This window comes from Heterodontus francisci, chromosome 14 (assembly GCF_036365525.1).
Source record: "Heterodontus francisci isolate sHetFra1 chromosome 14, sHetFra1.hap1, whole genome shotgun sequence".
NCBI classification, from domain to species: domain Eukaryota; kingdom Metazoa; phylum Chordata; class Chondrichthyes; order Heterodontiformes; family Heterodontidae; genus Heterodontus; species Heterodontus francisci.
Genome location: NC_090384.1, coordinates 70836789 through 70849927, shown reverse-complemented (window position 1 = coordinate 70849927; position 13139 = coordinate 70836789). Strand labels below are relative to the sequence as shown.

At 43.0% G+C, this 13139-nt stretch overlaps 1 protein-coding gene across 3 annotated transcripts in view; it reads left to right on the top strand.

Moving 5' to 3' along the window:
- The window catches only part of abtb2b (ankyrin repeat and BTB (POZ) domain containing 2b), a 304666-nt gene that overhangs the window by 222221 nt on the left and 69306 nt on the right, over window positions 1-13139 (top strand). For 2 of the 3 annotated variants that reach the window (XM_068046433.1, XM_068046431.1), the window contains exons 3-5: window positions 3275-3421; window positions 3626-3709; window positions 12736-12943. In XM_068046433.1, coding sequence (XP_067902534.1) covers window positions 3275-3421; window positions 3626-3709; window positions 12736-12943 — 439 coding nt within the window. The remainder of the gene's footprint in view (window positions 1-3274; window positions 3422-3625; window positions 3710-12735; window positions 12944-13139) is intronic. The other variant, XM_068046432.1, reaches the window with a different exon arrangement.

The window sequence follows — 13139 nt, the reverse complement described above, 5'->3', positions numbered from 1 at the left end:
GGGGGGTGGAAGGGGGGTAAAGGGGGGGGAGGGGGGGGGTGGAATCTGGTGCAGGTAATAAGCCATTTCCTCAGTGCCCACCATCGACGTCCGGAAAGCTCATCCACGTCCTTCGGGAGGTGAAGCATCATTTGGCAGACTTAGAGGTGATTACATTTGCTAAGGGTTTTTTTTTTGCAGTGGTTTAAATAAAGGCATGCAGCATTGCCGACAGTGCGCTGCAGATGCTCTCCGAGCCATCTCCCGCGGGCGCTTTGAAGTTGCGGCCGGGGGGGCCGTTCGTGGATGTTTTGGGTGTTCGGGGCACCTTTTCACAGGACTTCTCTCGGGTCCCGCAGCTCCTTCTTCACCTCAATGGACTTACCGCATGCCGTGGCTGCAGACACTCTGGACTGTGAAGACAGCAGGATCGGAGATTGAAGTATCGGCAGCTGTGCTCGTCAGTTTCATCCGGATCAATTTCATTGAGAAAACAAAGAGCAGGTGTGGCTGGGGGAGGGCAGTGGGCCCAGGTAACATACACTAAACTAACTGTTAACTTTTAGATAGGGCTAAAATGAACTGATTTAAAGAGCCAGGGGAATTTAAACAGTTTAAGAGGGCAGATTGGGGGAGAAAACGTTAGGGATGGGAGCAGATGGCCATGGATAGAGTTGAACAGCAAGGGAGCTTCCTAGGGAGCTTCCAGCCCAGGAGCCATCTTGAACAACTGACTTTAAAGATTGGTTAAGGTAGCAAAGAGGACTTTAAAAAAATGTTAATGTTAAATTTTCATAAAATTTGATCTATGTGATATTGTTTAACTTCATTTCTAGTTAAGACTTGTTTTATAATAAACTGTTAATGTTGTTGTTCAGTAAAGAAACCTGGTGAGTGTGTTCTATTCTGGTGGAATATAGTGTATCTGATTGACTGTTTCAGCAAGTGGGAAAACTTTAAAGAATATGTTGTGACCTGTGGAGAAGTGGGACTGGATTAATTGTGCATTCCTCCCACCTCGGTCGTAACGCCTGCAAGGATGTGAAGTTCCAAGCCACTGCTGATCCTTGCTGTCCATGGATTTCCCAAACCCTATGATGCATGGTTGCTGCAATTAACCTTGAAGCAGAAGGCACAGTTCTGTATGTGGCTGTCTGTTGACCCATACACTGTGAAGACAGTGCCCCACAGTCAGTGCCAGGTTGGTGTGCCAGGGCTTGCAGATGTGTTTGGCATCTAGACCTTGCAAAGATCTGTAATAAATACATTACAAAACTGTTCAAAACAGCACCAAGTTGACATTCCAAAAAGTGCAAAGGAAATCATTTTTCTTCGATACAGGAGCGAATTGCCTCACAACCATTCCATTTTATCTGCCATGTACATTTTACAGCAAAACCATATTTGGTGTAGACAGCCTGAGGGGTTTCCCATGGGTCCAGCCCCTCAGTTCACTTCGGTGGAGGACCTTACACAGTGGTCTTACCCCATTGAGCCTTTGCAGCAGCTGCCCCAAGCTTTAGTGCGTCCCTCAGCACGTAGTCCTAGACCTTGAAATGTGCCAGTCAGCAACACTCGGTCGTGGACAACTCTTTGCACTGGAAGACCAGCAAGATTCGGGCAGATCAAAGAGCATCTTTCACCGAATTGTTGGTCCTCCAGCAGAAGTTGATGTTTATCTCGGTGTGCGTCCCTGGGAATAGCCCGTAGCTATGTGTTACAGAGCTGCTTAGGATGAACCTCGACAAAAACCACTGCATTTCTTTCCACACTTGCTTTGCAAAGACACATTCCAGAAGGAGATGGGCAACTGTCTGTTCCCCACCGCAGCCACCTCGAGGCCAGCGTGTGGAGGGGGCGAGACACCGGGCGTGCAGGAAGGATCTGACAGGAAGGGCCCTTCTCACCATCAGCCAGGCTGTTCACAAAGTTTGCATGGCTTCTTTGATGCAACTCAGAGCATAACACAGCATGATTGTTATGCTTCATAGGAAACATCTAACATTATGGTTAATGCGGCATGTCTTATTGTTGCCATTGGGTCTGCTGCTTCAATTTCCTTTCGGAGGAGAAGCCCTCTGAATGCACTAATAGTCTGCTAAAGTAAGGTCTGGCCACCTTGAACACGGATTCTGTGTGAGATTCTTAGTGGATGAGCACGGAACCTCACTTATGCAGCCTGATCTGACTGGCATCCCTTTGTAGATTCTCCTTTCCTTCTTCCAGATGTCTGTTTGGGGGATTTACACTGATGCCAGTAATAGTCCAGTGGAAAGAAAATTTTGAACAAATGACACAAAACCTCATGTGAAGTTTAGTGCCAGCAAAGAGAATTTTTTTGAATATGAAAATGGTGAAAAAATGACTGGTATATTAAGGATTTAGTCACCTACAAGTTTACCTTCAATTAGTTAGCACCACAACTGATTCCTTAACAACCCTAGATTCCCATTTCAAGTGCATGTCCTGTAGACTTCATGTTCTGTGCTCTTAATGTCAGAAACTGGTTTCCAGGGATCAATGCTCCAAAATGCATGTTAAGATGGAATCCACCTGTTTGAGGTAGATGCTGCCAACACCATAGCTCACCAATGGCCCATTTTCTGCTTCCAGCTGACCAACCAAAGTCATGACAATCAGAGGCCAGCAGCAGAAAATCCAAGCTTTGTGTACAGTCTAAGCCTCACTCTTTGGTGAGTCTGACTGACCTTGCCTTCAGTCTTTATTGATTAGTTGAGGGTGTGGGAAGCAGAAAGTACTACAGGAAAAATTACTTGAGAGAAATATGTTACTGTTCATTCTATTGCTGGCAGCAAGTAACATTCACAAGCTAACTGTATAAAATAAAGGGCATTGCATAACATTGTTCAGCATTATTTAAAAGTTTTTTTAACCATTATTTTAAATGGAAATTGAAATATTTGTGAAAATCTGCATTATGAAAACTAGGCAATGGCCATATTGATTCCTTGAATAAGAAGGAATTGCATGTACTTTGCATGATAAATACTGCAACTGATACTTGAAGACTTAATATGTGGCCATGTGCCATTTTGGGTCGGGAGTTCTTGTTGTGAACTAGAGATGTCAACAGGATGATCAGACAACTGAGCTACTAAATGCCCTACCAACCATAGGAAGTGGTACGGGCAGAATTGCCTTGAATAGCAGGTGTTGCAACTCGAAGTCAGAGACTTGTTATAAAAGGTAATTCAGATTACAAGGTCACAAAGAAATGCAACTACGAGTGAGTGTCGTAACCTGTTGCTGATTTGACTGCTTTGGTGTTTTGTAGGTGTACTTTCCCTGCCTGCCCACTTCAGCTTATACAACAATGGACTGTCAACCAAAGATGGGCGTGCAGATGCATATGCTCAGCTGGAACTTCGAACCCTGGAGCAATCATTACTGGCAACATGCGTTGGGAGCATTTCAGAGCTGAGTGAGTTTATTGCTTTTCACTGCCAATCTGTGAATCTTTGCTAGCTATTAGTGACGTTTATCCAGAGTACACATTTTCCCTTTGTAAAACCTTTTTAATCTGTGAAATGTTTATTTCAGCTATATTTTCCTCTGAATCTTTGCCTTTTCTTTCTGGAGCCAACTCCATTTGAGATTTTCTTCCTCATTTTATTTGGGTCTGCAGGGTCTCCAGCGAGATGCAGGCAGACAGCGTGCCTCCTTGCCTCTGCTATTTCCATTCATGAGCTGGGAAGGCGTGTGAGGGATTGTAAGTGATTTTGTCTCCCTCCCTTTGGGAAAGTGCCTGCATCCTGTTCTATAATTTCCTCCTGCAACCTATTTAAAACCTGAATTCAGAATGTGATGAATTGTGGCAGTGAAATCATTCCCCTTGCAAGTTGTCACAATTTTGATTTTTTTTTTAAATGTTGGAATGTTCCCTGTGGCATTGCTCCTGATAATTTGAAACATACAATTTTTTTTTCTTCTTTCATGGAATGTGGGCATCGCCTGCAAGGCCAGCATTTGTAGTCCATCCCTAATTGCCCTTGACAACTGATTGGCTTGCTAAGCCATTTCAGAGGGTAGTTAAGAGTCAACCACATTGCTGTGGGTCTGGAGTCACATGTAGGCCACAACAGGTAAGGACAGCAGATTTCCTTCCCTAAAGAACATTAGTGAACCAGATGGGTTTTTATGACAATCGATGATAGTTTCTGGATTAGTAGTTCAGTGACATTACCACAATGCCACCCCATTGTATACAATACTTTATAACGACAAAACATTACACAATGTAAGGCATGATTTATTGTATATTAATCACGGGAATGTTTACACCTTTATAACCCTATCCTGATTGGTGTAAAGGTCTGCTTTCACGAAAGCTGCCTGTTGCTAAGGTAAAGCTCTGTTTGACTCAACCTATCCACAAATACCACAAAATCTGATTACTGTAAGTAAGCATATCCGAGGACCAATTGGAGGCAAGATACTGTTTAAATCCCTGGCTCCATTTCTTCCTCTCCTTTTTATTTTTTAAAATGTTCCATTTTCAGTGGTAAGCCTACTGTCTATTTGATTATAATTTGTTGCTGTTTTATGAATGTTATTACAGCGAATGAAGGTATGGTGGCTGAAAGAAGGCAGCTAACTAATATCTCCATTGTCTTTAAATTGTATATTTTTTATTACTTCGATTACTTTAAGGTAATAATGCCTCTATTTTCTCCTCATTCCCAAGGCTCTCCATGAGCTATGTGCCACTGTGCTTACCAGACTTCTGTCAATATTACATTGTACCTGCTGCTCAGAAGTGTGTGAGTTGGGCCCAGATTCAGCAGAAATTGGGAACTCAGCAGTATAGTAAATTGCAAGAATGCATTAACATCCCAACATAACTTGAGAGTGTTTTGATACTCCAAAGCACCATACTATCACTGCGCCATCACACTGCAGACATGTTACATTGTACCTCAGGATGGTAACAGCCACCAGCATTGAGAAGAAGAGGCAAGGCCAGGGCTTGGGAGGCCCAAGGAGTCCTTGCAGGTCCCGGGAGTGAGTGCTGCACAGTTGGAGGTGCTGCCTTTCATGTGAACCGTTAAACCAAGACCCAATCTACATGTTCATGTGAACATAAAAGACTCCATAGCACTTTTTGAAAGATGAGCAGGGAATTCTCCCGGAGTCTTTGTCAACATGCATCCTTCACCTATACCCAACAAAGCAAATTAACTGGTCATTCAAACAAATGCAGGTGCTGGAAATCTTAAGTTAAAACACAAAATGCTGGATGCACTCAGCAGGTCTGGCAGCATCTGTGGAGAGAGAAACAGAATTAATGCTTCCAGGGAACCAGTGGATGTTCTGTACTTAGATTTCCAGAAGGTATTTGATAAGGTGCCACATCAAAGTTTATTGCAGAAAATAAAAGCTTATGGTGTAGGGGGTGACATTTTGGCATGGATGAAAGATTGGCTAGCTGACAGGAAACAGAGAGTAGGCATAAATGGGCCATTTTCTGGTTGGCAAGATGTAACGAGTGGTGTGCCACAGGGATCAGTGCTGGGGTCTCAATTTATTTACAATTTATGTAAATGACTTGGATGAAGGGACTGAAGGTATGGTTGCTAAATTTGCTGATGACACAAAGATAGGTAGGAAAGTAAGTTGTAAAGTTATTGAATGGCGGAGCAGGCTTGAGGGGCCAGGTGGCTTACTCCTGCTCCTAATTCGTATGTTCATATGTTCGTATGTTGGTCTGTGATCTCTCATTCATCTTGTGCCTACATGACAATCATGACTGCACTTTAAAAGTAATTTATTGGCTGTGAAGGGCTTTGGAACACTATAACTGCAAATGCTTCTTTTTTTTTTCTTTCAGCTACTTTGCTCCACCATTAGAGGCATTATGTTCCTGATCTCTGGTACAGTCTTACAAAACAAATGTATCTTGCTACCTTTCTCCCTGACTTCAATCCATTTCTTCAACCAAGCTTTAGGTTTCTTCCCCCAACACATTCATCTGCTGGCTCCCACCTCTCCCTCTTGTCAACCATTCTGACACATTGGCTGAATTTTGCCACAGAGGCAGAGGTGGGGTTGGGGAGGGGCAGGGAGGTGTTGTATGATCACCTTAAGAGTGATGTCCCTTTAAGAACTCAGTATGCTAATGAGTTAAGTACCAGGATGTAATCATATGATAAGAAACCATTGTCACTCTGCAACTGGAACACCCCAGACAAAGGTTCTGTAAATAGTTTGCTCTGTATTGTATATACTAGCTTAGCTGCTAATAGAACATCTAGAGATCTTCAACAAACTGGAATCCATACACCTCACCTGTTGCTGAAGATAACACAATGAAACCCATGACATGGTGGCAGCGGTGGTGAAAAGACAAGATCCAAGCTTGAAGACCACAGGTAAAACAGCTGTGTAAGCAACCCTTCCTAAAGCCAAAAGAGAGAAAGTTCAAATGAAATACTGGCCTAAACAGTGGAAAGAAGAAATATATTTACCTCCAACTGTGGGAGGCAGAGAACTGAACGACAAGCTGCAAATCAATTCCTGTGATCAGGTGAGTCATTGTGCCAACAGTCGAGGAATCCCAGTTTTAAAAAAAGCTTTGAATTGCTTAAAAATTGCTCTGTGGGAGAGAAAAAAAAACTGGGAAAACCCAATTACTCTCTCAGGCTGATCGAGGTCGGCGCCATTACAGGAGGCATCCGGGAAAAAAAGTGCACAAAGCACCTGAATGCAACAGAGTCTTCATTCACGCAACCAAAACTAGAAAAAAATCATTAAACCAGTCAAGCGTGAAGAACATGAATAAACTCTAGCAAAAAAAAGGGGAAAACCCTTGAACACCTATCCGACAGCTGTGTAAACATACAAGCTGAAGTGTTGAAAGCAAAATAAACAGAGAATACTGTCAAGTACCTGTTACTCTTCATCAAAGCAGCTAGTCTAAATCAAAGAGAATTTCTTAAAGGGAGAGCAGCGCAGAGTTCATAGAACAAGTTTTAAAACGAATTTCAAACCACAAATAGAAAAGTCATAATAAGTACAGTGCTGAAGGCATACACAGAGCTGAACAAAGTTAAATATAGAGCAGAAAGCAAAAGAACAGCAGATTTTCCAGCATGAACTGAAAGGCCATTGATATCCTATTCGAGTTCAAACTTTTTAAACGAAGAATGCAGTTATGCTTCACAGACCAAGTGGTTGTAGAACCAGAGAGGCAGGCTGTGAAATTTCTGATAGCCATTGGAAATGAGAGGTTATACAAAATCAGTACCTCTGGCTTATCTGAAGAGGACCAGAAAGATCCCACAAAGATGCGGAAAGTGCTAGAAGATCAGCTCCGGATAAGAGTGAATTTCGGAATTCACTGCCTGGAATTGATATCCTACAGGCAACAGCCACAGGAATCAATAGAACAGTTCATCAGTAAATGCCAAAGTGAGGGCAATGAATGTGATTTTTCAGAAACTGAGCTGTCAGAGCGAATAATGAAGCTGGTGATTGTCTCAACACCTATTGAAGCATTTCGGAAAGGCCTCTTGGGGAAAAAAGGTCACAGCATTGATGTGCTGCTAGAAGATGGCAGGAAATATGAATCCATTGTAGCTGGACAACACCATCTGCAAGCACTAGTGCTTGCCATGATAACCAGGTCACAAAAAGCAAGCAAGCTATGTGGTAAGTGTGGTTTGTCCCACTCACTGCAAAGTTGTCCTGCCTTTCAAGACCAGTGCAAGGCGTGCAGTGCAAAAGGACACTGGGCCCACCTGTGCAAGAAATCTGGCTCCAAAGATGCAACCAGAAGTCACAATAGGACACAAATAAACAGTAGACGGGTACAGCAACAAGGCAACAGCAGCAAGGAGAGCGCTAGAGATCTGTGTAAACACAAGCCGATACACGAAGTCCACAGTGAAATAGGCCTGAAACAAGGCTTAGAGTGGAGCGATTCTTCAGCCAGAAGATGAGCAGGCATTTCACATTGTGAACCTGACACATTGTATTGATGAAGTCAAACAACTGTGGGGAGGGGGCAGGGAAATTCAGATAGTTGCATGTCAGGACAGCTCCCTGACACTGTCCCACCTCTGGGCAAGTTTCCCAGGGCTGGTTACCATGGGAATCACCAACCCTTTCCACAGTGGTGGCCAGCCAATTAAGGCCCCACTAAGGGGCCATTTTCAGAATCTCCTGACATTTTCCTGGTGTCAGACCTGCACTGGCTGCGTCTGGAGGCTGGCAGCAACTTGGAGGCAACCTCTCAGCGGCATGCCAGAGGCCCATCAGTGCCTCCGCTCACTGGCCCATTGAATGAGCAGCAAGTATGAAAAGGCCGCAGCCGTGGCTAAAACCAATCCTGTGGAGGTGTTTCCCCTGTATGCTGATGGCTCTTACAACTGTGCGCCGCCTTTAATTTTGCATTTTCAGCAGGCTTCTGAGAAAATCTCCATTTGAGACACCCTCACGCTCCTCTTCCTGCCTCAGCAGCGCCCATCTCTCCCAGTGGGTCTGCCGGCTGTCCAGTGCTGCATGCCCTCTTATTGGGCGGCTTGTCTCGGGAACCCGCCCGCCATCCTTAATTGGATGGTGAAAATGGAGGTGGCTAATTTGGAGCTCGCCTCATGTAAAGTTGCATTGGCTGGCGCCTTGATAACTAGTATAGTCAGGACCCGCATGTGATCCCAATTTCGGGTTCCCAACTCCCGCAGGAAATTTCAACCCATTGTTTTACAAGAGTCCCATGTAAACATAGTTGTTATGATGAAGAAGGAAAAGCAAAAAGAAATATAGGAGCAACAGTAGACTCATAACTTAAGTGACAATTAAAAAGGCAGATAGAATGTTGAGATATCAGTGAAAGCGATAGACTAGAGGGCAAATTCAGCAAAGCTGCACTTCCAGTGTGGAACCTCACTAGATGGGGGAAGAGTTGGAGAATCTGGGTTATAGTGTTACATCCCTGTCTCTGACTTGTGCTCCAGTCTATCCTTGCTTTACTGTGGGAGCACAGCTTTGCAGAATTTGTTTTTATAAATTTACAGAGGTTCGCTGAGGCTGTAAACTGTACTGCTTTTGTCTCATTTGTAATAATGTACCTCTGTTGGTCACCACACTTCAAGTGAAATGTACATGCATTGGCAATGATACGGAAAAGAGCAGGAAGAATCATCCCATGTGTAAAGGGGATAAACTGTGAAGAAAGAGTGGAGAAACTTGAGCTCTACAGTCTAGAGAGAAGGGTCCTGTTGAGATATATAAAGTATTAAAAAGCTATATCTCAACCCAGAGCAATGCAATTAAAGTCATTTACGCCAGAACAAGAGGACATTTAAATTAGTGAAAAATGTAAAACAGATCTTAGAAAAAGGAAACCATAATCAAATGGTAATTAACATTTGGAATAACCTATTAGTAAGGTAAGATAGGGGAATCAGATATTAGGTGAGTTGAAGATACAGTTGGATGTTAAAGTCAACTGAAATGATCAAGGGGAAGTTAAGTGGACCAAATGACCATTTCTTATACAATACTTTTTCTTTTGTTCTTATGGTGTTTTCTCTCGTACTCTTTTCAATATTTGTGATGTCCTGTATTAGATGGTTTGTTCCTCGCCCGAGACTTCTTAATAAACAGAGCTTATCATAGCCTAATATTTCCAGAGATATGGAGCCTTCTGTTCCTGCTCCTCAGAATCTAATTACATTCAAAGCTTTTCTAAGGACAGCTCGAGCCCAATGTCATGAAGAGCCCCACCTGCCAAGAATGAGGCATATTAATTTCATCATATGAACATTAATTTTAAACTGTTGCTGGAGTGAGGAAATTACTTGCCAAAGAGATCACCAGACATTTGGGCTGGAAGGACATTTGCATACTAAAAGACGCTGCTCATGGAGATAAAGGACTATTCCCTGATCCAATTAACCCAAATGGATTTTGATCACCAGACATTGAAGATGTAAGGAAGCGCATTCCAGGGCCTGCTCAGACAATACAATCCACGAACGCAGAAGTGGTTAAGCCAGTTAGTCACATGACTGACCTGCTGGCCAACTTGGTTTTTTTGAATTGTGCAACACAGAAAGGAACAGAAGGTTTTTCAACTGAAGCTGGAACAAGGAAGCCTCTCTCCTGGCTGTTCCTCTTGCTTTCTCCCAAGTCAGCGGACCCATGGAAGACACGTACACCTAAAGAGAGAAAAGACTCCGATATCGAAACAAGTTGAAGTGTGAACTGGGCCCCAACGAATAGCAGGACTCACCAGCAACCAAAGACTCCACATTGAACTCAAAGGACAGTAAATAACTAACAGATATTGCCTCAAACTTTTCCCCATTATTCTTTTCTACTTTTTCTGTCTCTATCTGCGGTTGTGTGTTTATTGCTTATGCATGCCAGCAAGGTCACGTCGCATATTCGTAGTCGTTAACTGGATTAGAGTTTAAAATTAATAAATTTCTACCTTTCTTGTTTAAATCTAAGGAAACCTGTTTGATTTCTTTGCCTTACAATTGGAGCAGTGAACAAGGATTCACTAAGGGGGAGCTAAAAACACGGTGTTTTAAAATTAAACCCTGTTAACGGTTAAACCAGGCAAAGGCTGGTCGTAACACCAATCTATTTGTTCAAATGCAGAGCAAAAATACAGAAGGGAAAGCTTTTAATTTTGCACAACCACCCCACCCCCTGCCCACAATAAGCATGATTATTGGCAGCACTTCAGCCATCCTGAACTGTGTGAGCTAAAAATGTGAGAAATATTCCAATGGCTGCAATGCTTAGATGGTGCCCCTCACTTAACATGAACTAGAAGTACTTCAGACATTCTTTGTACTGTTTTCACAGTGAAACACATGTTTCAGTATTGTTGACTTTTATGGAGAGAGCTATAAAGTTAAAAGAAATACTAACACAAATAAAGCATCCTGCAATATATGGATTAAATGGCTATGCTGATAGCTGACAGACAAACCTAGGATTGGTTGCTCTACGTTTTCAACATTCAGTCATTTTTGAAATATCAGGAAAACCACCAACTTGGCTGTGGGTTTTGAGGTCTCCTCATTTGCTTTCAACCTGCAATAGCAGAAGACTTTTCCAGTGCTTGTTAACACTCACGCTTTCTCCCATAGCACAAGAGAGTGTCTGTAACATTTTACTGGTAGCAAAACCTATTTTGTTTGATTTGGCTGCTTTTATTCATTAAGCTATTTACGAAAAAGCCATCGTCCTCCCACCTCCCCACCCCCACAAACAAAATCGAGAATCTATCCCTTCCAGAAGTCTGCCTAATATTTAGATTCCTGTCAGATCCTTTTGACCTTGAGTTTCAAAATTAGCTAGACTGGAAAATGAGTTGCGCATTGCAATCCTTGGTCAGAACGCCAAATATTTAAATGTTTAAAAGATTTGGGAAACGCTGCTTTATAAAAGCCTTATTTTTCATTAATGCATTGGGCAGAACAGTCTGTAGGGAGGTTTTCCAAAGCTCTCCCAACTCCCCTCTGAATGGAATCCCTGTCTGTTACTGTGGTTTGAGCGTCTCTTTTAAAAAGGGGCAGGATTCTGAGTTCCGTCTACACAGGAACAGTCATAAATAGTAGTTGAGGATGGCACAGCAGTGTAACCACAGCACGGCTATAACTTGCTGTGCTATGAGGAGTAGGACATGGGTTCAGAGCTGCATTTCCCTGCATGGCAAGGTATCCAGTCTGAGTCATGCTGCTGTAGGAAGCCAGCTGCAATGTCAACCACCTGCATTTATACAATGCTGTTAATGTAGTAAAAACACCACAAGAGCCTAGTCAGCCAAAATTGGCACGGACAGAAAGAAGGAAACATTAGAACAGGTGACCAAAGCTTGCTCAAAGAGGTAGAATTTAAACAGCATCTGTAAAGTAAAGAGAGAGACGGAGAGGTGAAGCGGTTTCGGGAGGGAATCCCAGAGCCAAAGCATTTGAAGGCACGGCCACTAATGGTGAGTGAAGGAAATGGGGAGTGCACAAGAGGCTAGAACTGAAAGAGCACAGGCTTCCCGGACAGTTTTAAGGCTGGAGCAGGTTACAGAGGTAGTGAATGGCGAGGCCTTGGAGGGGTTTGAACACGTGGATGAGAATTTTAAATTCGGAGGTGTTGCTGGACCAGGTGCCAATGTAGGCCTTAGATAGTGGCCAGGGAGGGAACGACATCGGTGGCTAAAGAACAGAGTTTGTGGCAGGGTACAAAGAAAATGGCTTCTGTCCTCGCAATATTTAACTGAATGAAATTTTAGTTCATCCAGGACTGCATGTCAGTCAACCAATGTGGCAACCCAGAGACAGTGCAGGGATCGAGCTGGTGAGGTAGAGCTCGGTATCAGTTGTGTACACTTGGAACTTGACAATGTGTCTTCAGATGATGCCGCTGACAGCCAGAATGTAGATGAAAAATAGGAGGGGGCCAAGGATAGATCCATGGCGGACACCAGAGGTATAATGCTCCAGGCCGGGAAGAGAAACCTTTGGCGGAGAATCTCTAGCTATGACTGGATAAGTAAGAATAGAACCAGTTGAGGACAGACCATTTCAGCTGGAAAACTGTTGTGTACTTTTAAAAAGATGGAATATATATTAAAAACACAAATGTTGGAAATACACAACAGTACTGTCGGCAGCTATAAAGAAAAAATATAGGTTATGACTCAAATGCATATCTTCACCTATATTCCATTTGTGGTCTCATGTATTAGTGTCTGATCTTTTTGTTATGATTGTGCTTCTAATTTAGGTGATCTAGTGTCTCGAGCTATGCACCACCTGCAATGCTCAAACACCTTGTCTCCAGGAATGAGTCCCTGCCGCCATGGCAGACAACAGCCTGTCACGTGGTCTCCTGATGCCCTACACACACTCTACTATTTCCTGCGGTGTCCACAGATGGAATCAATGGAGAATCCCAACCTGGATCCACCACGAGTTTCCTTAAATAATGAAAGGTAAAGTTTCATTAATCCACAAGTCTGTTGATTTTTTAAAATCAGTTTACAATTTAAGTTTCCCTTTTACCACTTCACTGCATTTTACTAAAAAAACTTTTCAGTTTTACTGTCTGTGATAAAGTTGGATTTTTATTAACAGCTTTTCATTTTAATTTAAGTAATAATGGATGTGTGTTAGCATCCCAATGCATCA